Source organism: Chrysochloris asiatica, unplaced genomic scaffold (assembly GCF_000296735.1).
Source record: "Chrysochloris asiatica unplaced genomic scaffold, ChrAsi1.0 scaffold00346, whole genome shotgun sequence".
NCBI lineage: Eukaryota > Metazoa > Chordata > Mammalia > Afrosoricida > Chrysochloridae > Chrysochloris > Chrysochloris asiatica.
This window is the reverse complement of record NW_006408864.1, coordinates 1,349,116-1,374,653: the sequence shown is the minus strand read 5'-3', so window position 1 is coordinate 1,374,653 and position 25,538 is coordinate 1,349,116. Positions and strand designations below refer to the sequence as shown.

General features: G+C 42.0%; 1 protein-coding gene across 1 annotated transcript in view; it reads left to right on the top strand.

Moving 5' to 3' along the window:
- The first annotated feature begins 273 nt into the window (after positions 1-273).
- SPECC1 (sperm antigen with calponin homology and coiled-coil domains 1) overlaps positions 274-25,538 on the top strand; it is a 309,636-nt gene continuing 284,371 nt past the window's right edge. The window contains exons 1-2 of the mRNA XM_006875909.1: positions 274-420; positions 16,661-16,796. Of these exons, the coding sequence (XP_006875971.1) occupies positions 274-420; positions 16,661-16,796 (283 nt within the window). The remainder of the gene's footprint in view (positions 421-16,660; positions 16,797-25,538) is intronic.

The window sequence follows — 25,538 nt, the reverse complement described above, 5'->3', positions numbered from 1 at the left end:
ATTCATGTTAGAACAACAATAATATTACCCATAGGTTGTAGCAGTTTGGTAAAAAGTTGTTGTGGAGTTGTAAAAATTGACCCTAGTATAAAGGAATAGAGTTTCAGGAACAGAGTTCTATTTGCAGTCAGATCATAAGACCTCGTTCTCTGGATAGCAATGATGACTGTGGTATAGGAGTAAAGTTGTATGATATCACTCAGCAGGTTTAAGTTACAGAAGCATGTTTTTCTTTTTGATCTCCTCTAGAAAGACGGATCCATTAGGGCAAACATGCGGAGCTCAGCCAAACCCTGGAGCCCGGTTGCCAAAACTGGGAGCCATGGAACTGACCGTGTGCGGCCTCTCCCTGCATCTACTTCCGGCATGAAGAGTTCCAAATCTTCAACCTCGTTGGCTTTTGAGTCTCGACTCAGCAAGGTATGGACCAAAATGTGCAGAGCAGCGCTGTTGGGTCCCCAGGTGGTTCCTGCATTGGGAGGATTGAGGAGTGCAATAAGTAAACCTAGTGGACTATTGATGGAGGGTGAGCAGCGCCCAACAGGACTTAATGAACAAAAGAGGTCATGGCAGAAGTGCTTTGGGGTAGAGAAAGGAAATTTGCAAAATGTTGAACAAATCTAGGTTCTCTGCCTTGGATCAGGTGTCCTTGGGAGGTGCAAAGGATTAATGTACTCAGTTATTGAGTCCACCTCGGAAGATAGTCCTGGTGATTGTCTTCTGAAAATTGAGCCATTGAAAACCTTATGGAGAAACAACCTAATGTCCATCAATGAATACATGAATCAACAAAAAGGGTTACATACGTACAAAGAAATGCTCATCAGCAATGAAGTTCTGATATTAGTGCTACAATCTGAATGAACCTTGAAAAATTATGCTGAGTGATATAAGTCAATCACAAATGACGAATATTATATGATCTCACTTCACATGAAATAACAATAGGCAAATGTGGTGTCCAGAGGCAGAAGGAAGGGATTAAGGAAGGAGTGAGTTTATGCTTATGGTGATGGGAAATTTGGTAACGATTATGGGTGGTGGTTACACATAACACCTGATTAAATTGTTAAGCACTGTCCAATCAGTTGCCACTCACAGCAACCTTGTATAGGGTTTCTGAGGCTGGAAATATGCTAGAGCAGAAAAACCTCATCTCTTGAATGCCTTTGCATAGTCAATGAAACACAGGTCAACATCTTTCTGGTGTTCTCTGCTTTCAGTCAAGATCTAGCTGACATCAGCAATGATATTCCTTATTCTATGTTTTCCTCTTGAATCTGGCTTGGATTTCTGATAGCTCCCTGTGGATGTATTACTGCAACTGTTTTTGAATTATCTTCAGCAAAATTTTACTTGCATGTGATATTAACATTGTTTGATAATTTCCACATTCTGTTAAAACACCTTTCTTTGGAATGGGCACAAATACGGATCTATTCCAGTTGGTTGGCTAGGTAGCTGTTGTCCAAATCCCTTAGCATAGACCAGTGAGCCTTGCATCTGGTTTTAGAAGCATTTCAATTAGTATTTTCTCAACCTTGGAGCCTTGTTTTGTGTCAATGCCATCAGTGCCGCTTGGACTTCTTCCTTCTATACCACCAGTTCCTGAAATGTTGACCGTTGATCGATGCTTTTTGATACAGTGAGTCTGTGTGTATTCCTTCTATCTCCTTTTGGTGTTTCTTGTGTCTTAGTATTTTACCCATGTTATTGCTGTTAAGTGCTGTCCAATAGGTGCCAAATTCTAGTGACCCTATATAATGTTTCCAAGGAGCTCTGGTAGCGTAGTGGTTACGAATTGGGCTGCGAACCTTAAGGTCAGCGGTTCGAAACTACCAGCCGCTCCGTGGGAGAAAGATCAGGCTTTCTACTCCCGTAAAGATATACAACCTCGGAAACCCTGTACAGGGTCGCTATGGATCAGAACCGACTTGACGGCACTTAACAACAACAGCAACAAGGAGCAATTGGTGGGTTTGAACCTCCAACCTTACAGTTGGCAGTCCAGTGCTTATCCTGTAGCCACACCAGGACTCCATTTTGCCCATTTGTTGTTAGTTGTTGTTAGGTGCTGTTGAGTGTGTTCCTTCTCACAGTGACCTTGTGCACAACAGAACAAAACACTGCCTGGTCCTGCGGCAACCTCACAATCATTGTCATGTCCATTGCTGCTGCCATTGTGCCAATCCATCTTGTTGAGGGTCTTCCTCTTTTTTGCTGGCCCTCCATGTTACCAAGCATGATATCCTTCTCCAGGGACTGGTCCCTACTACTAATAGTATAGGAGTCTCAGTGTGGTGCTATGGGTTAATGTGCTAGACTGCAAAGTTGCTCTGACCACAAGGTCAGCAGTTCAAACTCATCAGCTACTCCTCAGAAACCCTATACAGGGTCGCTATTGGGTTGGAATCAACTAGACGACACACAACAACAATAATAATATGTTCAAAATATGAGAGATAGTCTGGAGCATTTTGCTCATTGTTGTTGTTATTAAGTGCCATTAAGTTTGTTCCAACATATAGCAACCCTGTATAGGGTTTCCGAGCTGAGCTTGAACTGCCAACCTTGCAGTTTAAACCAATTTTTCAGTCTATCACATTAACCCACAGTGCCACAACAAGATTCCATTTTGCCCATAAAATCGTTCAATATTGTAACTCAACTCTTGAATTATTTCTTCAATTCTTTCACCTTGAGAAATGTGTTGAGTGTGTTCTTCCCTTTTGGTAATCCAACTTCAGGTTTCTGGACATTTCATTATAATACTTTACTTTGTGTTTTTTTGAGCCATTCTTTGAAAACTCTTTTACTTTATTATTTCTTCCAGTTTCTTTAGAAAGCAAGAGCAAGTTTCAGAGTCTCTTCTGACATCTATTTTAGTCTTTTCTTTCTTTGATGTATTTTTTATGACCTTTAACTTTCATCACGTATGATGTTCTTGACGTCATCCCACAACGCTTGTTGTCTTTGATAATTAGAATAGAAAAAGAAACGGAAAATCGTTTATGATTAAGTGACCCCTACTTGCATCCATAAATTCTCGAGCATAACGACACTAAAAGGCCTTAGACGCTTCTTGGAGTGCAATGAATGTGGCAGACTGTTGAAGGGTTTCGTTTCAGTGACTCAGATCCAGGAAGGTTACTGCAGAGTGAGTAACATGATGGTATTGAATTAGCGAGCACTCTTGGTAAAGCTCTGAATGAAAAAAAAACAGTCTTTCCTTGTTTTATGATGCTGGTTGAATTCTTAGACTGTTCCATGCATATGAAAATGGTACCAGAAACATTGGTTTAGATGCAAAAATGGAGGGAGACTCTAGGCTTAGACAATAAAAAAGGTATTCCGTCTGCATGAGGCTCTTCAGAATATGGAAAGATTGTGCATATGTGCAACAGTTCTTGTGCAAGACTGTTACATGCAGGACATCTAGAGTTCCTGTATTCCCACCAATTAAATACCTCTAGTCATGCTGACAATTAAAAATGGCCCCACCAATTCTCAACATCTTCCTGAGGGACAGCACTCTCCCATTGAACACAGTCGTTCTAGGTAGCAGTGTCATTCTCATGCTTTTAAACCTATCTCTTAATATTATATGTGAATGACTTCCAAGCTTGCCTCTCCAGCCAGGACCACTCCAGATTCATAAATCCAACTACTGACACGACGTTGCCCTTTAGATACCGTAAAAACGATGTCAAATGTATTATGTCCAGAACTGAATCTTGATTCCTCCTTTGTCCGCTCTCCTTCTCCCTGCTCCTCCTGAATAGCCATCCCTCTTAGAGTCCCATCCTCACCCCATAAGCAACACACAGTCCCTCTGAGCTTAAGAACGTTCTTTAATCCAACCAGTTCCCACCACCTCCCTATCAGCAATTGGATCAGGCCACTGTCCTCTGTGACACTGGTTGGCTAAATGATTGCCCTACTTTGGAAGACTTTGCGCCCTACATTCTGCTCTTAACAGAAGCCAGAGCAGTCCTTTGAAGACATGTCATGCAGTTTCTCTTCTTAAAACCCTCCAGTAGTTTACAGATTTATACAGAATGTAAAGCAAAGTCCTCTAAATGGTTACTGACTCCCATGAGACCCTTTCTGACTTCACGGCACTCCATTCTGCCCTGGCTCCCTGGGCTCTGACCTGCTAAGCACACTCCTGCCACACTGTGGGCCTTTACTGCCTCCTCTCCTTGGTGCTCCTGTCCCTCTCTCCCACCTCTGATTGATTCTGCACAGATGCTTTTTTTTTTTTTTTTTTTAACTTCCTTTAAGTCTATGCTCAAATACCACCTTATCAGAAAGGTCTTCCCTGACCATTCTCTACAAAATGCCTCCTTGGCGCCCTCATATGTTCACCTTACGCAACTGTTTTCCTTCTCGGTGCTTATTAGCAGTAGATTGTTTTTGTTGTTAGGTGTCATTGAGTTGGTACCGACTCATAGTGACCCCATGCACAACAGAATGAAACACTGCCCAGTCCTGGGCCAACCTCACAATCGCTGCTATGCTTGAGCCCATTGATATTGCCACTTTGCCAATCCATCTTGCTGGGGGGCTTCCTCTTTTTCTCCAACCTTTTCATTTTACCAAACATGATATCCTTCTCCAGTGACTGGTCCCTCCTGACAGTATGTCTGAAGTATGAGAGGTGAAGTTTGGCCATGTTGTCCTCCAAGGAGCACTCTGGCTGCACTTCTTCCAACACACATCTGTTGGTTCTTCTTCTTTGATCCTCCACTTGACCAAAGATGATAATCCTTTTCCTTTGACTGGTCCTTTGTGACTCCCATGACTAGAAGGCAAGCTCACTTCCTGAGGACAGGCGCTTTTATAAAATGTGTTCCCAAACTCTGCCCCAGTTGTTGTTTTTAGTTGCCATTGAATTGGCTCCTCCAACTCATGGTGCCCTGATGTAAAAGAGAACAAAACGTTACCCAGTGCTGTGGCATCATCATGATTTTTGATACGTTTGAAGCCATTGTTTTGGCTTTTGTGTCAATCCGTCTCATTGAGGGTTTCCCTCTTAAGCAAGGGTTTAGAACGTAAAGAAATCAAGGGCTCACCATTTCACTACTGGCTTTATTTTTCTAAGACTGATTTTTCTTCATGGAAATCCATGGTATAATCAGCATTCTTCGCCAACACAACAGTTCAAATGCATCAACTCTTCTGTCTTCGTTCTTCACTGTCTACTTTCCACATGCATTTGAGGCCATTGGAAAGACCATGGCTTGAGTCAAACACACCTTAGTCATCAAAATGACATCATTGCTTTTTTAGACCTTTGCAGAACTCTTTTGCTCAATGTTGTATGTCCTTGTTGTTGTTGCTGTTGTTAAGTGCTGTTGAGTCTGTCCTGACTCATAGCGACGCTGTATAGGGTTTCTGAGAAGCGGCTGGTGAGTTTGAACTGCTGACCTTGCAGTTCAAACCAACCTTGAGGTCCAGTGCATAGTGCCTGCTACATAGTAAAAAAACAAAAAACAAAATAAACCATTGAGTTGACCCTAACTCTAACAAAATATTCTCATTGAGTTGACCCTAACCTATGGCAGCCCCATATGTGTAAGAGTAGAATTGTGCTCCTGTAAAGTTTTCAGTGACTGATTTTTCAGAAGTACTGTATTTTTAAACAAGTTACACATGATATATTGTTTGCTTACCGCGCTATCCCATATGTTACTTTTATAAGTGAGCTATGGCAATAGTTTTTCCATATTGATGACTTCAGTTTCAGTTTTTCATGGTCCAACAGATTTCATGTGAAATCTTTGTTTTGGTGCCTGCTGACGTGGGCATTTGGTTCCCAGCAGTAGACTCTCACCAGTCTGCCCTTGAGTTCGAAAGCAGCCTATCTCTTACAGGATTCCTTTTCTGCTGTGCAAACTGCTTTCTCCAATGCAGGAAATATCCCCCTTTTCCACTCTGCAAGCAGCCCTCACCTTGGCCCCTGCACCTTAGTGGTCTCTCCAGTCTGAGGTGTAGGTCTCCGTACCTCAGAGAGAGAGAGACCACCCAGGCACGTGAGGCTAGTGCACTGTAATTCTGCATATGTTGTCATGCTGGACTGCTAACTGCAAGGTGGGCGGTTCAGAAACCACCAGCTGCTCCTTGAAAACCTTATACAGGGATGCTATGATGCCGACTAGATGGCAGTTAACAACATGGGCAAAATACTAAAGGACACAAGAAACATAAAAAGAAGTTAGCAGTCCAGTGCTTACCCTACAGCGCCTCCTCAGAAGAGACTTCTCTTATGTAATCATTCTCGGGAAGTGTTCTCAACTGACACTGTCCAATATGGTAGACACTAGCCTGGAGATGAAGTCAATACTTGAATTGTGGTGTTGGCAGAGAATATTGAAAATGCCACAGATTGCCAGGAGAACAAGCAACTCTGTCCAGGAAGAAGTTCGCCTAGAATGTTCCTTAAAGCGAGATGGCAAGACTTCGTCTCATGAACTTTGGACTTGTTACCATGTGGGCTGATGGGTCCCTGGAGAAGGACATCATCATGCTTGGTAAAATAGAGGGTCAATGAAAAAGAGGTTGGACCCTCAAAGAGATGGATTAACTCTGTAGCTACAACAGCAGGTTCAAACATAACAAGTGTGAGGGGACACCGGCCCAAGCAGTGTTACGTTCAGTTCTTCCTATGGTCGCGTAAGTTGGAACTGACTCGATGGCACCTAATAATGACTGCATGTGACAACTGAACTCTTGAAATGTGTGTGAATCGTCAAACTTGAGTTTTACTGGAAGTATAACATATATACCAGATTTTGAATAGTTAGGAAAAAAAAAAAGTAAAATGTTAATGTATTTTATATTGGTTACATGTTGAAATGATAATATTTTAGATTTATTGGGTTAAATACAATGTATTACTAAAATTGATCCTAATACTGCATTTGATTGTATTATAAAATTATTATAAATTTACAAATGATAGATAAATTGCATACAAGGGAGCTTCAAAAAGTTTGTGGAAAAGTCCATTATCTTTTAATACATTTTTCCATGAACTTTTAAAATCACTCTTGTTATATGCTTATGTTATAAATTTTAAATTACATGTGTAGTGATATAAAATCATGATATGGCTCATATCTTACTTCAGTGGACAGTGCTGCTGTAAACCATTGATTCTGATAATGTAGTCCCTGAATTTGCAGTATCAGCATCACGTGGGAACTTCCCAGAAATGCAAATTCTCAAGTCCTAAACCAGACTTCCTGTTGTCAACTGCAGTTGACTTAGTGCCTACTGCTTGGCCTACACCATCCCTATCACTGGCTATTTTGCATCAGACCACTATGACCCACAAGAGTTTTCATTGGCTGATTTCCAGATCACCAGGCCTTTCTTCCTACTCTGTCTTAGTTGAAGCTCCTCTTAGCATATCATAGCAACACGTAAGTTTCCATTGACAATCATATGGTGGCTGTTTAAACAGTATGTTGACTTTGAATCAAAACCAGGTCTTCCTCATTGCTGTTGTTGCTAAGTGCCGTCGAGTTGGTTCCGAGTAGGTTTCCAAGGAGTGACTGGTGAACTTGAACCGCCGACCTTCCTATTTAAATGACTTTGCAGTCCAGCACATTAACCCACAGTGCCACACCAGGTCTCCAGTCTTCCACGTGGGAGGTGACTTTTACCACACCAGTGCCCCCACACTCAATTCCTAAGGACTCAGAAACTCTTGGTGAGGGGTAGGAGAGGGCAGACAGCAGTGTGCCTTTCAACAAACCCTTCCCATGATTCTGATGCATGCTCAAGTTTAAGGACCATTAGGAGCTCTGGTACCGTAGTGGTTACGAATCGGGCTGTGAACCTCAAGGTCAGCAGTTCGAAACTACCAGCTGTTCCGTGGGAGAAAGATGAGGCTTTCTGCTCCCATAAAGATTTACAGCCTTGGAAACCCTGTACAGGGTCGCTATGAGCGGAACCGACTCCACGGCACATGACAATGACAACAACATTCCAACCATAACATGTTATCTACCATCAAAGCCTGGACTATACTATGTGTGATGATTTTAGAGCTTTGAATCCATTACCCACCCCTCAAATCTCTGGAGAAATGAGAAGCATTTCTTAGTTACTTTAATCTGTGAACTATTTAAACCTTTTCCTTTTGTAAGCTTTCATATATGCAGGTGCTCGGCAGCTTAAATATCGATGCAGCTTCTTATTAAGCGTATCAAAACAACACTGAAGTGCTTATATTCATAGGAATCTTCTGTAACCAACCAAAAATCACTAGTGATATTAAATCCACATTCAATGACCAGGAAACAAAGCTAAAAATGCAGCCATGAATAGAGAAAGAACAAGAATTAGTAACTTAGACTAGTGGCTTTCCGTTTTTGATGTTGCATCCAGAAAATAGTGATACAGTAAGATAGCTTCGGCTGTTTGCTTTGGAGACAGGTAGGATTGGTTTTTAATCTTTATGTCCTGCCTCCTGGGAAAGCTTCTAAGCAAGGAATCTTTCTAAATGCAATGAATCCCTTGTGGATGGTACAGAGAACATGAAGTGTTCTGCTGTTACCCACTTTATTGACTTTATCATTTCCCATTATTTTTGTTGTTGTTGTTGTTAAGTACTGTTGAGTCAGTTCTGACTCATAACAACCCTATATAGGGTTTGCAAGAAGTGGCTGGTGGGTTTGAACCTCCAACCTTGTGGTTAGCAGTCCAGTGCTTATCCTACAATGCCACCATTAAATCAGCCCCAATTCCTGTATAATAGAATGAAATGTTGCCTTGTTTTGCACCATCTTTGAGTCCACTGGCTTTGGCTATTGTATCGATACATCTCATTGAGGGCATCTCTTATTTTTCTGACCCTCACCAAACGTGGCATCCTTTTCTAGAGACTGGTCTTGCCTGATGACATGTCCAAATTAAGTGGATTGAATTTCCCATCTTTACTTCTAAAAAATGTTCTGATTTTATTTATTTTAAGTCTGATTATGCTTGTTCTGCAAGGAACTCTGATAATGTAGTGATTACTAATCGGGTCGGCAGATCAAAACTCCCAGCGGCTCCGCGGGAGAAAGATGAGGCTTTCTGCTCCCATAAAGATTTACAGCCTTGGAAACCTTGAGTTGGAACCGATTCCACGGCACATAACCACCACCACCACCATGTTTGTTCCTCTGGCAGTCCAGTGTTTTCAGTATTCTTTACCAACATCACACTTTGAACACATCGATTCTTCTTCTGTCTTCCTTTTTCATTGTCCAACTTTTGTATGCATATGAAGCAATTAAAAAGACCAGGACTTGGGTCAGACACACCCTATGGATCAGTCCATATTGTTCTTGTTGTTGAGTGCCATCGAGTTGGTTCTGATGCATAGTAACCCTGTGTAGGATTTCCGAGGAGCAGCTGGTCCTCCAGTACCACACCAGGAATCCATGTTGTTGTTTAGTGCCATCGAGTTGGTTCTGATGGATAGTAACCCTGTGTAGGATTTCCGAGGAGCAGCTGGTCCTCCAGTACCAGGAATCCATGTTGTTGTTTAGTGCCATCGAGTTGGTTCTGATGCATAGTAACCCTGTGTAGGATTTCCGAGGAACAGCTGGTCCTCCAGTACCACACAAGGAATCCATGTTGTAGTTGAGTGCTGTCAAGTCAATTCCGACTCATAGCGACCCTGTGTCATCTATAGATGATAAAAATGATATAAAAAATAATAATAATTTGACTAAATGAAAGATCCTTTTCTAACAATGAAACTCTCAAGACCTAAAGCATTCCTGCATTCGTTCTATCCCCCATAGTTGTTGTTGTGGTGAAGTGCCTTGAGTCAGTTCTGACCCTTCACAACCCTGTATAGGGTTTCCAAGGAGCAGCTGGTGAGCTTGAACTGCCAACCTGGCAGTTCAAACTGACCTTGCAGTCCAGCGCATTAACCCACAGTGCCACACCAGGACTGCAGAAGTCCATAGCGCATCTTATTTATCCTGTTGCCTGATACAGACAGTATCAGAACTATCTATGGTACAGAATAGAGTTCTCAAGGCAAAGAAGAGGCAAAGTAAAAGCAAAAGAAAGAACAAGGAGAGTAAGTTGTGTGTGGTTGGCAAAATGGAACTCAGGATTGGGTTTTAGAACTAGCATTGTATTTACAGCTAAAATAACAGTACTTTGAAGAGCATCTGTGCCAGACTGCAAAGCTGTTTGAACTGCAAGGTTGGCAGTTCAAGCTCACCAGCTGCTCCTTGGAAACCCTATATAGGGTCGCTATGGGTTGGAATCAACTTGATGGCACTTAACAACAACAACATCACTTACTGACGGATATTGGCATGGTGCCGTGGGTTAATGCGCTGGACTGCAAAGCAGTTTGAACTGCAAAGTCGGCAGCTCAAGCTCACCAGCTGCTCCTTGGAAACCCTATATAGGGTCGCTATGGGTTGGAATCAACTTGATGGCACTTAACAACAACAACATCACTTACTGACGGATATTGGCATGGTGCCGTGGGTTAATGCGCTGGACTGCAAAGCAGTTTGAACTGCAAAGTCGGCAGCTCAAGCTCACCAGCTGCTCCTAGGAAACCGTATACAGGGTGGCTATGAGTCAGAATTGACTCAAGGGCACTTCACAACAGCATCATTTATTGAGCATGTGTGCTGAGCTAACGAGTTTTGTATATCCTGCATTTTCAATCCCCAGAATACCAGATAAGACATGTTATCTCTAGTGGTGCCTGGTATATCGTGGGCACACCATAGAGATTTACTAATGTTGCTGAATGGACAGACATATCAGAAGAAGAACCTAAGGTTCAGAGAGGTTATGGCTCGTTTAATGTTCTGCTGTGCCCTCTAGAACCCCCATTTCGTTGCCTTAATCTTTTTCTAAGGCATTCTCTTTTTTTTTAGGCACCAGAAATTTTATTAACCCACCTTCCTGCTCTCTTTTAAAATAGTATAAACTAAATAATTATTTGACCCAGGGTTGTGATAGGAACCAGCATGTTCTATAGTGGTGGCAGACTATACCTGCTTTCATGGTTTTCTGGTCCCTCTCAACCTCTGGTTGTCCCTGTAAAATAGGGACAAAAAGTACCAGCCTCACTGTTCCGAGGTTTAAGAGAATGCCCAGCACTCAGCCAGGCTCTTAGGAGCATTCAGACTCTACTAGCTCCACCCTCTAAGACATTCTCTTTTCATCCTTAACTTGAAATTTACCTCTTCCAAATATCAACACAGATGAAGAAAATGAAGTCAAGAGAGGTGAAGTGGCTTCAAACCCTGGGCAGTCAGGATTTAGAGCTCATGCCCTTGGCCACGAGTCTGCACTGCCTTGCCAACGTTTCATGCCTTTGTTCCTTACCCTTGCCCCTGTGGGGTATGGGAGTGGGGAGTTTCTTGACTCCCAGTTGAAGGTGCTCACATTGTTATTCAACCCTGTAGTATTGTGGAAATACTATAGGCCTTGGAAACACAGTTTAAATCCCAGCTCTGCCTCACCCATATAGTCTTAAGCAAGTTATTTAATATGTTTTCTCACATACAACATCAAAGAGTTGTGGTTTGAATAAGACAAAAAGATCCAGAGGAATCTACAAGGGCCTGGCACATGCTGAGCTCTCCGTAATCAATTCTTTTCCAGTTGCCTGTTTTCCTGTTCCTTTTTCTCAACTTCAAAATAGGCTTCTTTTCCTCATCTTCAAAGCAGAATCTCAGCTTCTTACGGGGATCTCTGTACTCACACTGCCTCCCAGACCTTGCTGCCTCTGCTTGCCCCCAGTCAGTTACTCCTGTGCCTTGTTTAGGAAGGTTTCTCTCCAGCACAGAGACAAATCATTTGACTTAAGATACACTGGTGCTCTTGTTGTCAATTGATGCATTTGAGTTATGGTGTTGGAGAAGAATGCAGAAAGTACCACGACTGCCAGAAGAACAAATAAATCAGAATGCTCTTGAAAAGCCAAGATGGCGAGACTTTGTCTCTCATACTTTGGACTTATCAGGAGGGACCAGTGCCTGGAGAAGGACATGTTGCTTGGTAAAGTGGATGGATGATCAGCCAAAAAGAGGAAGACCACCCAAACAAGATGGATTGGCACAGTAGCAGCAGCAATGGGTTCAAATGTAACAAGGATTGTGAGGATGGCACAGGAGCCGGCAGTGTTTTGAGCTGCATAGGGTCGCTTAACAACAACAACAACAAATTGTTAAGTCAGTAAATCTAAATTCCTTATTGTGTTCAGGACAGTGAAGAGCCCACTGCCTGCCCCTGCCCTTGCCCCAGATCTCTTTCCATGAGGGAAGAGACTGTCCCAGTGTTTGCCCCTTCATCCACACACTTGCCACCTCCAGATTGCCTCTCTGCCCTTCTCTGCCTGATGAAAGCTTCATTGTCCCTTCTCAATGAGGTCTTCTCCCGATTCTTCTGCTCTTTTCTATGCTTTTGTGGTATTTTGTTTTTGTGCCAGTCCAGCGCTCTTCACAAAAAGGAATCCTCTCTTTTGTGGTTGTTAAGAGGTTCGTGATGCATCCCAATATGCACACCATGTGTTAAGTACGCCTGTAGGCTCTGCATGTGAGGTACTGCAGGCTTTCAGTAAATGTGTAACTGAATTACAGCCTTCAGAATGGTAAGGAACAGAGCCCGAGAAATTACAGACCCAACAAGCTTCCGGCACAGGAACAAGAAGGTGAAAGGGCATTCTTGTTCTGATGTTCTTCCTCATGTCATTCTCCCCCAGGCTTCCACTTGTATAGTGCAGCTCTGGGCTCCCCACGACCTCAGCTCCAAAGTCAGTTCCCCTGCTTCCCCCCTGCACACCTCTTCCTGCCATTCAGCTCTGTGATGGGAGACATACCTCTGTATAAGTTGAAAGTCGGTCAGATTAAATGAGATCTGAAAGCCTCTTCAGTGGCTGGCATCCCCTTGAAATGGGGGATATTTAAAAATGTAATAGAAGCTTATATTTAGGATTGCCTTCATGGGAGAAGTAAGAGGGTGTTCTCCGGAGCTCCCTTTATTATATCATTTTAGGTGTGAAATATTGCTTTATTCAGACCCTGGTGGTGGTTATGTGCCATGGATAGGGTTTCCAAGGCTATAAATCTTTATGAGAGCAGAAAGCTCTTCTTTCTCCCATGAAACTCCTAGTAGATTTGAACTGCTGATCTTGCAGTTAGCAACCCAACTCATAACCCACTACGCTATTGAGTTCCTTATTCAAACCCTAGATTACCAGTAATGGCATTTCCATATTTGTCTGTGGCATGAATTTAAAATCTACCATAGTATTAATTGTCAAGATTCAATGGGTTTGCAACAAAGTGTACATTCAGTCTGTTAGTACCTTATTTGGCATTTACTGCAGACCCTCAGAAATGCAGAGTTTCTGATTTAAGACTGGTAAGAAGCATCAACAGGGGTAGTAAACTGATACCAATAAGAAGAGCCTCAGTGTAGGGTCATGAAGGCTTTGACACATTCTTCAAACAATTCCGAAATTCAGAGAGGTTGGGTATTTTTATATTATCTAGTATTTGTGCTCTGAGCACAAGTTTTCCATTTGCAGCAATAACTTTGATCAGAAAAAATTTTAAAACCTGACATTCAAACTTAGAACATACGAGATGAGAAGGGTCTTATTTGATTTGTTTGTAGATGATGAACTGAGTCCCTGTATACTGACTAGCCTAGAGCTATATGACTAGTCAGCCAGTCACCTGGTCCAACACAATACAATACTTCAGGCTTTAGTTCCGAATTTTTGTTTATAAATATAGCGATGTTTCTGTTGCTACCAGCCTGGAGAACCACCATGGAGGGACCACTAGTAAAACTTTCAGACAGCAAACTTAGTAGCCTTAGGCTGAGCTCCTAAGAGTTGTAACGATACTATTAATAATAAAAACCAACCTTTATATCCTTAATTAAGTGCACAACCCTAGAGATAAGACTATCGTCTGCTCCATTTTAGAAATGTAGCTCACATAGTCTACACCGACATTGGAGGTGGTGCCAAGCGTTCTGTCCCCAGGAGTCTTTCTCCCGTGTAATTGTTGGAAACCTTGTTGTTGTTGATAGCTGCTACTCAGTCAGCCCTGACTTGTGGTGACCCTAAGCACAACAGAATGTAACACTATCTGGCCCTCAGCCATTTTTACGATTGTCGGTATATTTGCAGCTATTGTGTCAGTTCCAGCTTGCTGAGGGATTGATTCCCTCACCTTCACTGGCCCTCCACTGTCACAACCCTGATCTAGGGAGTGGTCTCTCCTGATGATGCTTCCAAAGGAAGTGAGTTGAAGTATCAGATAGTGTTCTGTGAGCTACAGGGTTTTGATTGGCTAATTTTTGGAAGTAGATCACCTTTCTGCCTAATCTGTCATAATCTTGAAGCTGCACTAAAATCTGTCTGTCCTGGGTGACCTTACTGGTACTTGAAACACCAGTGGCACAGTGACACACAAGCCACCGTAGTGTGATAAACTAGTATGGCAGATGGGTGGTGTGGGTGTACTGGGAACCTCGTATATGTGAGACAGGAGTTTTTCTACAAACTCTTTGAAATCTCCACATATATATCATTGCTGATGTCAGATGGATCTTGACTGAAAGCAGAGAATACCAGAAAGATGTTTACTTGTATTAACTATGCAAAGGCATTTATATCGATCATAACAAACTATAGATAACATTGTGAAGAATGAGAATTCTAGAACATTTAACTTAATTGTGCTCTCGAGGAACCTGTATAAGGACTAAGAGGCAGCCATTAGAACAGACTGAGTGGTTTAAAATCAGGAAAGGTGTGTGTCAGAATTGTATCCTTTCACCATACTTATTCAATCTGTATGCTGAGCAAGTAATCTGAGAAGCTAAATTGTATGAAGAATATGGTATTAGGATTGGAGGAAGGCTCATTAACAACCTGTGATATGCAGTAACATAACCTTGCTTGCTGAAAGTGAAGAGGACTTGAAGCACTTACTGATGAAGATCCAAGACTGCAGCCTTTGATGTGGATTACACCTCATGTAAAGAAAACAAAAATCTTCACAACTAGACCATTAACAATATCATGGTAACTGGAGAAAAGATTAAAGTTAGCAAGGACTTCATTTTACTTGGCTCCACAATCAACTGCTCATAGAAATAACATTCAAGAAGTCAAATGACATATGGAGTGGGTATATCTACTGCCAAAGACCTCTTGGAGGTATTAAAGAGCAAAGCTGTGACTCTGAGGACATCTTTGTATTTTCAAGTGCATGTGAAAGCTGGTCAGTGACTAAGAAAGACCTGAGAAGAACCGATGCATTTGGATAATGGTGTCACTGAATATTCCATGGATCGCTAGAAGAACAAACAAGTCTGTCTCGGATGGAGTGCAGCTGGAGTGCTCCTTAGAGGGGAGAACGGTGAGACCTCATCTCATATACTTTGGACATGTTATCAGGAAGAACTACTCCCTGGAGAAAGACATCATGCTTGGTAAAGTAGAGGGTCAGAGAAAAAGAGGAAGACCCCCCAACAAGACGGATTGACACAGTGGCTGCAACAATGAGTTCAAACATGGGAACAGTTGTGAGGATGGTGCAGGACCAGACACTTTCCATTGTACATAGGGTTTCTTTCCATTGTACATAGGGTTTCTTTCCATTGTACATAGGGTTTCTTTCCATTGTGCATAGGGTTGCTATGAGTAGGAGCCAAATTGACAACCCTAGCACCTACATCCCTACTCTCTCCTCACCACTGTAAACAAACGCAAACTCACATTTACAGCATTTGCTAACTGCTAACTCCGACTCTAGCCCTGACCCTGAGAACCACACCGCTGGAGACAGGGATACCTAGACATTCGTCCTTGTTCCTTCACCTGCTGTTAACCACCTTTGCTATTCTTGCCATCACTGGTGCCATCTTTGTTTCTGTACAAAGTCATGTCGTCTTTCGCGTGCCCCAATCGTAAATCTTCTCAGTGTTTGCCAACTACTCCTGCCCCCTGGTGGCTCCACTTGTCTTTTCACCAAGAACTTAAACCTCCAGCAACCAATCCCTTATAGAAGGTGGGGGAAGAAAGCTTTACCTCATGCCCCCATGTCTAGGTGGTGACCCAGGGAAGAGTCTCTGGTCAGGTTTTGAGAGACAGTTTTACTTATAGATGTGTTCACGTTTATTGGAGTCCCCATGCTGATTTTACAGATTGAGCCTTTGCTTTGTGGGCCTGTTGGTATGAACTTGATAATTCTGTACTTCTTCATGTCTGACTGACTGATTTTAGTGATGCCAGAAATTCAGACAGAGGAAAGCAGAACCATGTGTGTATCATTTGCATGATTGTGTTAAGAGTCCCCTTAACTGTGCTGAGTTCCCCTCTTCAGCCTGGAGGTGTTGGCTTAATCTGGAAGCGCCACTGAAATCTATTCAGCCTCATAGCAACACACAAGCCTCCACTAACAAACAGTTGCTGGCTGTGCGTGAGGCTGCTTGGCAGAGCCTAGAACCAGGTTCTCCTACATGGAAGGCAAACTTTCTACCATGGGAGCACCGATGCTTCATGCTGGGCGTGTAGTTCAACTCAGTGCTTTTTGGATTTATAGTACCGCTTACCAAAAACACTTCACTTCAGCTTCTTTCGCTCCTACCTCTCTCTTAGCTGAAGAGGGCCAGTAGTGAAGACATGCTCAACAAACCAGGAAGCACCACCACATCAGGAGCTGTTCGCCTGAAAAAGACCATGACATCTGGAGCCATTGCTGAGCTGGCTGAGAGCCGTGTGAGAAGCAATCCAGGTAGGAGGTTCCCAGGCTGTCCCTTTACTTCAGTGATTCATTCCCTCATTCCCTCAGAAGGGATCTGCAGAGCACCTCCTCTGCCAAGAGTTGTTTCATTTAGACAGTGTGTCTGCCCACAAGGAGTTCACATCTAGTGGGGAGGTGGATGATAAACAAAAAGGTAACGGGAGACCCACTGTTCTCTCTGTCTAATTGTCTATTTGTTGTCGTATGTGTATGTGTGTGTATGATTTTGTGTGTCTGTGTGTGTGTCTAAAATCCTTTTGAGATCCAGGCCAGGTGGTATGTGCTCTGGGCGTTACCTTGGTGAGACATGCAGATGAAATGTGTGAACCCTGTAAATCTCTGGCAGAGGTTCTATTTCGACCGTGCATAGTGTTTCCGAGGAGAGCTGGTGGGTTTGAACCGCTTACCTTGTGATTCAAACCAGCCTTGTGGTTTACTTCTTATCCTACAGCACCGCACTTGCCCCAATACTGTGGACACTGGAAGGCCTCTCCTCTCCCAGCAGCGATGGCAGAGTAAAGGACATTAGAGTTGCTTCAGGACACTGGTAGCTGGAGCCTAGGGACTTTTTCAACTTTACTAGTTTCTTGAGAATCAACAAAGACTTGTTGTAGCCAATGTATCTGAGTTCAGAACACGGAAAGCATAAAATACCAGAGAATTTATTTAAGAGTCTTTTGGAGTTCATACATAAGTTTTCTCATGGTCTCACTCTTAGAAAGGGAGCATGGTTCAACAGAGTAAGCATGGACAGAAGCCACAAGGTCAGCGGCCGAGCTCACGAGCCTTTGCCACAGGAGGGAGATGAAGCTTTCTAGTACCACAATATTTAATTAAAACAATTGAAGTTCTCAGAAATGCTATGCAGGGTCACTATGCATCAGAAGCAACTCAATAGCACTTAACAGCAACAACTCTTAGAATGATGCTAGCAATATTGCTAAATTACCTAAAATGGGAAAATTACTCAAATATATCATTATTAATTTACAGTAAGCGTTAAAAGGTAGCATACTTATACATTCTACTCTTTACATATAAACAGCATGTTCCAGGCTAGCTTTCCAAAAGTATACTTTAAGTGTTAAATAATTGAATCTATGAAAACTATATGTGACTTAAAAAATAAATAAAAAGAGAGAGAGAGAGAGAGACATTCTTTGTGTTTCCAAAGAGTGGTTTTACTGTTCTAAAGACTGATTGCATAATAACACACATACATACAATTTGGTTTAAAAAATATAATGAATAAAAAGATGAATTATTTTTTTCCATTTAGATTATTACTGATTCCAAAGTTGACAAAGAATTAAAAAATAGCAGACCAATCTCACCATTAAATATTCAGGCAAAAATGCTAGACCTAAATATTAACAAACAAAATCAGCAGCCAATTGAAAAAAATAATGTATGTCATTAACAGTGGATTTATGCTACCAAGGCAATAATGATTTGACATTAGAATATCTAGTAATTTAATCTACTATACATTATTAATTAATCAACAAAGTTAACACATATGGTCATCTCAATAGTTACAGAGAAAAGCATTTGACAAAATCAGTAACTCTTAGTAGATTCTAAACATATTGATACTTCTTAGATGACATAAAATACATGTAACTCAAATCAAAAGCCAGCATCATGCTTAATGGTGAAATCCCCAAAGCATTCCCATTAAATACAAAACTGGTTGGTGGTTTCCTACTGTTGTTTAAATTTCTCTGCAAGCATCCACCGAGGCAGTGGGATAGGAGAACTACAGAAGTGTGTGGATATTAGAAATGGGAAATAAACGATGGTTTTATGAAGATAATAACATTGTATACTTAGGGAAATGCTTAGCGTTTCCTAAAGTTATATCAGTAGGAAAAAACACCTTAGAATGGCTTAAGATCATTAGCTATAATAGGATTCAGTGTGTAGCTGGTTGTGGAACATAAAATATCAGTTTCTTACCACTAACCTGTTAGAAAAAAATGTAAGAAAAAGTTCTATATTGCCCTTAGTCACCCTTTAGTTTTGGATATGAACTCACTCCCATGGCTGAATTTTCAGCCAAACAAAACATAGCTCTCTAAAGGGAGCACGAAAGGGCCCTGGTAACATAGTGGCTTATGAGTTGGGCTGCTATGTAGTGATAGCTTTTGAACAGAGATCTGTGACGCTGTCGCAAACTGCAGTGAGCTGTTGGATTTAGGATGCAGGTGTCCTTCCCATTGTTATGGCTCAAATTCAGCTTGTCAACTTCCTTTCTCTAATGAAATGATCAGTTTTAGTTCATAGAATTGAATCTGAAAAGTATATTTTCTCTTGGAAGCTTTTATTTTTTTAAATGTAGGGAGCCCTCAACATTTTGTATTCAGCTCTTGGGTAGCTGGTACTTTTAAACTTGCTCTCCCCCACTGCCTCATGAATGCTGTGTATTAATCATGATGTACATAGGCTTGTCCATCATCTGACAGGCCACTGTCGGAGTGTTGGCACGTCGATGCTGCCTGCCACCAGTGTTTCTCTTGTAAAGGTGCTGCCATTTTTGTGATTACACAGCAGGGCTTGGGTCGTCTATTAAATATTTGATTTTGTTTTGCCGTTATTTTGCATGTTTGAAAAACAGGGAACATGAAAGTGCTGAGACCTGTAATAAGTGCAGATTTGAATCTCTCAATACATTGAGACAAAGACAGACGGTATTTATTGTGTCAAAATGGCAGCCTCCGCTGAATGGCCACTGGAGTTACAGCAGTTCTCTATCTAGGTTCCACTGTGAAGAATTAATTAGAATGAAGGAAAATACTGGCAATATGCTGTTGCTCTTCTCTGTTAGGAAAGGTGTAATTGTCAATTGCATATGAACTCTTGTTGTTGTTGTCAAGAGCTGTCGAGTCGATTCCAACCCATAGCGACCCTGTATAGGGTTTCCAAGGAACAGCTGATGAGCTTGAACTGCCAACCTTGCAGTTTAAACGGCTTTGCAGTCTGGTGCATTAACCCACAGCGCCACACCAGGACTCCATATAAACTCTTGTTGTTGTTGTTAAGTGCTGTGGAGTCAGTTCCTACTCATAGTGACCCTGTACAGGGTTTCCGAGGCTGTAAAGCTCTGGTAGCGTAGTGGTTACGAATCGGGCTGCGAATCTTAAGGTCAACGGTTTAAAACTACCAGCCGCTCCGCGGGAGACAGATGAGGCTTTCTATTCCCGTAAGGATTTACACCCTCGGAAACCCTGTACAGGGTCGCTATGGGTTGGAACCGACTCGACAGCACTTAACAACAACAACAACAACAACAAATCTTTACAGGAGCAGAAAGCCTCATCTTTCTCCCACGGAACAGCTGGTAGCTTCGAACTGCTGACCTTGCGGTTCACAGCCCGATTCGTAACCACTATGCTACCAGAGCTCCTTATATAAACTTTTAGGGGACAGCATTCTTTTTATGATCCTTAAGTCTTAGTTTTTTTTTGTACTTTTGACTTTGGGACAAATTTCCTGTAAATTCTGCGTAATGGCAGCCCTGTGTGTATCATGGTAGAAAGATGCTCCATGAGGTTAACAATGGCTGATTTGTTCAGGAGTGGATTGTCAGGTCTTCCCAGATGCCCCTGGGTGCATTGTAACCTCCAGCCTTTCAGTTAGTAGTTGAATGTGTTAACCATTTGCACCATGCAACAAGAGTTATCCCGCTTCTCCTGTTTGGGAGTTTTATTTCCATTCCACCCTCCTTCCCAGCACTTCTCAATTTTGTCCTTAGGTAAATGATATCCTTTTGATCTTGAATGGTTTGACCATTCCTTGATGAGCATACCTCATGTTATACCTATCTACCTCTTGGCTGAAAATATGGCCACAAGGTCCGTTCCAGACCTCAAGGGTGGCCAAGGTTTCCTCCAATCTCTTTCTGACCAGTAAACCTGGTCTTTTTTTGATAATTTTTGTGTTCTGTTTCACATTTTTTCCCACTCTTTCTGGCAACATCTAGTTCTTCTGGTCTTAGAGGTGCACAGACTGTTCACGTGTTTTATTGGCCAACTGAACTAGCTGATTCCAAGAATCATCGATTTTTATCGCTCTCTTTCCGCCACACGTGGAGAGACCAGTAGTTGCACCTTGGAGATAGGCGCTCATGAGCTTCGAAGATCCTAGTCGTTACTCATCAGAGTAGGATGTAGAACATTGTCTTCGGACACTATGTTACTCATTGGCTAAATTTTTGCAAATTTTCTTTCTAGTCTTTCTTAGTCCAGAACCTCTGCTGAAACCTGTTCATCATGGGTGACCCAGTTGATATTTGAAATGTACATGACCTAGCTTCCAGCATTTTGTTGTTGTTGTTGTTGTGAAGTACCATTGAGTCGATTCCAACTCAGAGCGACCCTGTGTAGGGTTTCCAAGGAGCAGCTGGTGAGCTTGAACCACCGAGCTTGTAGTTCAAATGACTTTTAGTAACCTGCAATCCACTAAACACTGACACATGGGTGCTGGGAACTCACAGTGTTGTTGTTAAGGGCCATCGAGCTAGTTCCGACTCATCATGACCCTGTATAGGGTTTCTGAGGAGTGGCTGGTGGATTTGAACTGCTGACCTCGTGGTTCAAACTGACCTTGTGGTTCAGTGCTTTATCCTACAGCATCACACCAGGATTGTTGTTGTTGTTAAGTGCCACGGAGTTGGTTTCAACCCATAGCGATCTTATATAGAGTTCTGGTGTGTTTGAACCACTGACCGTGCAGTATCCTACAGCGCCACCCCAGGACTCCACACCAGGATTAGTTGAACCTATAAGCAGCTAGTATTGCACCCTTTCCTGGGAACTGATCTGACCTTAGGGAGAATCCTGTAAGCCTGGTCTTGTGGATCTAATTGTATCCCCTCGAAAGATATGTTCATGTTTTGACCCCTGATAATTATGAGTATATCCTTATTTTTAAATAGGATTTTTGAAGATGTAATCAAATTAAGATGAAGCCATACTGGAGTTGATGTTATTAAGTGTTGTTGATTCGGTTCCGACTCATAGCAACTCTGGATAGGGTTTCTGAGGAGCGGCTGGTGAATTTGAACTACCGACTTTGCAGTCCGGCTCATTAACCCACAGCGCCACACCAGGACTCCATAGTGGAGTCAGATAGGCCATAAATCCATTATGATTGGTGTCTTGATAAGAACTGAAGGTAACTGACATAAAGGAAAGACCTCCATGTGAAACACAGGCAGAGGTTGGAGTTATGCTGGTACCAGGAATACCTGGGGCTGTCAGGAGCTGAAAGAGGCAAGGGTCCCCTGGAGGTTTCAGAAGGAGCCTTGGCCCTGCTGTTCCCTTCACTGTAGACTTCTTGCCTACAGAACTGGGAGAGAATGAAATCCTATTGATTTCAACAGCTCAGTTTGTAGTACTTTGTTATGGCAGCCCCAGGAAACTAATACCGCTAGTACCTAATGTTCATTCTCTTGTTAGCCTGTTAGCTCCATTTGCATATTGTGCATGGGAACTGCTTCAGTTGAGAAGCATGAACTTTCTGAAAGTGTTCTGCTTCTTTCCAACACTATTTCTAGTTCTGATATTCAGGCCCTGAGCTATTCCTCTGAGGCTCTTCCGAAGTTTGTTCAGCAATAACAAAAACCCAACACCTGCAAAAATAAGGAAACGGGTGGTGGTGGTGGTTATGTGTCATGCAGTCGGTTCAAGGAAAGGGGTAGCTGCAACCATTTACTATGCCCCTCTGCGGTGCTGTAGGCGAAGCAGTGGACCGCTAAGCACAAGGTTGGGGGTTCAGACCCACCAGCTGTTCTTCAGAAACCCTGTACTAAGCCACTGTGAGTCAGAACAGACTCCACAGAACTTAACAACAACTACATGCCACTCACTTGTGTGTTACCTCATTTCACTTGAACAACAACCTCTAGAAGGACATGGTATTGTATCCAAATCGGAAAAGTTGGCTCCAGAAAGGTCAGATGAGTTTGGTTGTGTGTCTCACGCTGTCACTCCAGGGTTCCACACTGAAACATTCACTCCTGATTGACTGCTCTTCACCAATGTCATTAACATAGCTTCTGAAAATCAGCCATGAAAATCCTGTGGATCACAGCAGCCCAGTCCTTAAATTTTTCCTTTCCTCCCTAAGGTTCATTTGGCACATATATCATCCTAATTTAGAATAGTCATCCCCACAGATGTGAAAGCCCTCAGCTAGCTAGAAATTGCTATGACCACTAGATGGCAACATTGTCAACAATATTGAAATGACCTCGCACAGACTGAATCCCGGTTCTAAAGAATGGCATAATTACCTGACTTTAGAGGCAATTGTCTGATTACCACATTCATTTAAAAAATAGTTTCAAGGGCTGACTATGTGGCCAGCACTGTTCTAGGCACCAGTGAAAAAAACAAACATCCCTGCCTTCATTGGACTTTTGTTCTATCGGATCAGGGGTTTTGCTGTTGTTGGGTGCCATGGAGTTGTTCCCAACTCATGTAACCTTATAAACAAAAGAACTAAATAATACTCGACCCTGCACCATCCTTAAGATCATTGCTGTGTTGTTACAGGCACTGTGTCAATCCATCTTGGTGAGGGTCTTCGGCTCTTTCAGAGTCTCTACTTTACCAAGCATGATATTCACCAGGGCCTGGTCCCGTCTAATAACATGTCCAAAGCACATGAGACGAAGTCTCACCATCTTCACTTCCAAGCAGCATTCTGGCTATACTTCTTCCAAGAAAGATTTGTTTGTTCTTCTGGCAGTCCATTGTATGTTAATATTTTTCATCAACACCGTAATTTGAATGTATCAATTCTTCTTTGGTCTTCTTTTGTATGCATATGAGGTTATTAAAAACATCACTGCTTAGTCCTCTAAGTGAGCACCCCCAGTGCTGCATCAGTTTGTTGAAGCATTTCAATTGATGTTCTGTCAAATCCTTGAGCCTTGTTTTTTTGCCAATGCCTTTAGTGTTGCTTGGACTTCTTCCTTTAATATCGTTGGCACTTGGTCATGTGGTACTTCTGGAATGAATATTGACCAGTTCTCTTTGGAACAGTGACTGTACATTCCTTCTATTTTCTTTTGGTGCAACCTGTGTTGTTTAATATTTAGCCCATAGAATCTTCTAATATTGGAATCGATGCTTGAATTTTTTTTTCAGCTCTTTTAGCTTGAGAAATGCCAAGCTTGTTCTTCCCTTTTGGTTTTGTAACTCCAGGATTTTGCATATTTCATTCATAATTGTAACTCCAGGATTTTGCACATTTCATTCATACTTTACTCTGTCTTCTCAAGCCAACTTTTGAAATCTTCTTTTATTTTATCATTTTTTCCATTCACTTTAGCTACTCAGCATTCTAGAGCAAGTTTCAGAGTCTCCTCTGATGTCTACTTTGGTCTTTTTCTTTCTTTCCTGTATTTTTAATGAACTTGACTTTCTTCATTTATGATGTCCTTGATGTCATCCTACAATTCATCTAGATCTATCTTTAGTTTTCAGTTCATCAAATCCATTCATGAAATCATCTCTAAATTCAGGTGGCATATACTCAAGGTAGATCTTTACTGTCATGGAATTATTTGAATTTGCTTCAGCTTCAGCTTTAATTGGTATATGAGCGATTGATGGTCTTTTCCAGTTAGTCCCTGACCTTGTCTGATTGATAATATTGACCTTCTCTATCATCTTTTTCCATACATTTAGTTGATTTGATATCTTTGTATTCTATCTGGTGAGGTCCATGTGTATGTTATTGTTGTTATGTGCCATCAAGTGGGTTCTGACTCATAGAGACCCTGTGTAAGATTTCCAAGGAGTGGCTGGTGAGTTTGAACCACTGATATTGTGGTTCAAATAGACCTTGCGGTCCAGTGCTTATTCTACAGTGCCACACCAGGACTTCATGTGTATTTCTGTTGTTGTTAGGTGCCATTGAGTTGATATCGATACATAGCGACCCTATCTATGAACAATAGAACAAACCACTGCCCAGTCCTGGGACAACCTCATAATTGTTGCTACATTTGAGCCTATTGATGCTGCCACTGTGTCAGTCCATCTCGTTGGGGATCTTCCTCTTTTTCCCAAGCTTCTACTGTACCAAACATGATATCCCTCTCCAGTGACTGATCCCTCCTGGCAATATGTCTGAAGTATGAAAGACGAAGTCTAGCCATCCTGGCTTCCAAGGAGCACTCTGGCTATACTTCTTCCAACACAGATCTGTTGGTTCTTTTGGCAGTCCATGGTACTTTCAGTATTCTCCTCCAACACCATAACTCAAATGCATCAATTCTTCTACGATCTTCCTTATTCACTAACCAACTTTCACATGCATATGAAGTTACTGAAAATACTATGGTTTGGGCAGGCACACTTGTTTTCAAACTGACGTCTTTGCTCTTCAACACTTTAAAGAGGTCTTGTGCAGCATGTTTGCCCAATGAAATAAATAGTTTGATATCTTGACTGCTACTTCCATGAGTATTGATGGTTGATCCAAGAAAAATGAAGTCATTGACAACTTCAATCTTTTCTTCATTTATCTTGAAGTTATTTATTGGTCCAGTGGTAAGGATTTTTGTTCTCTTTACGTTGTAGTACAACTCATAGCAAAGGCTGTGGCCTTTGATCTTCATCAATAAGTATTTTAAGTCTTCTTGGCTTTCAGCAAGCAAGGTTGTATCATCTGCATATTGCAGGTTGTTAATGAGTTTTCCTCCAATCCTGATGCCACATT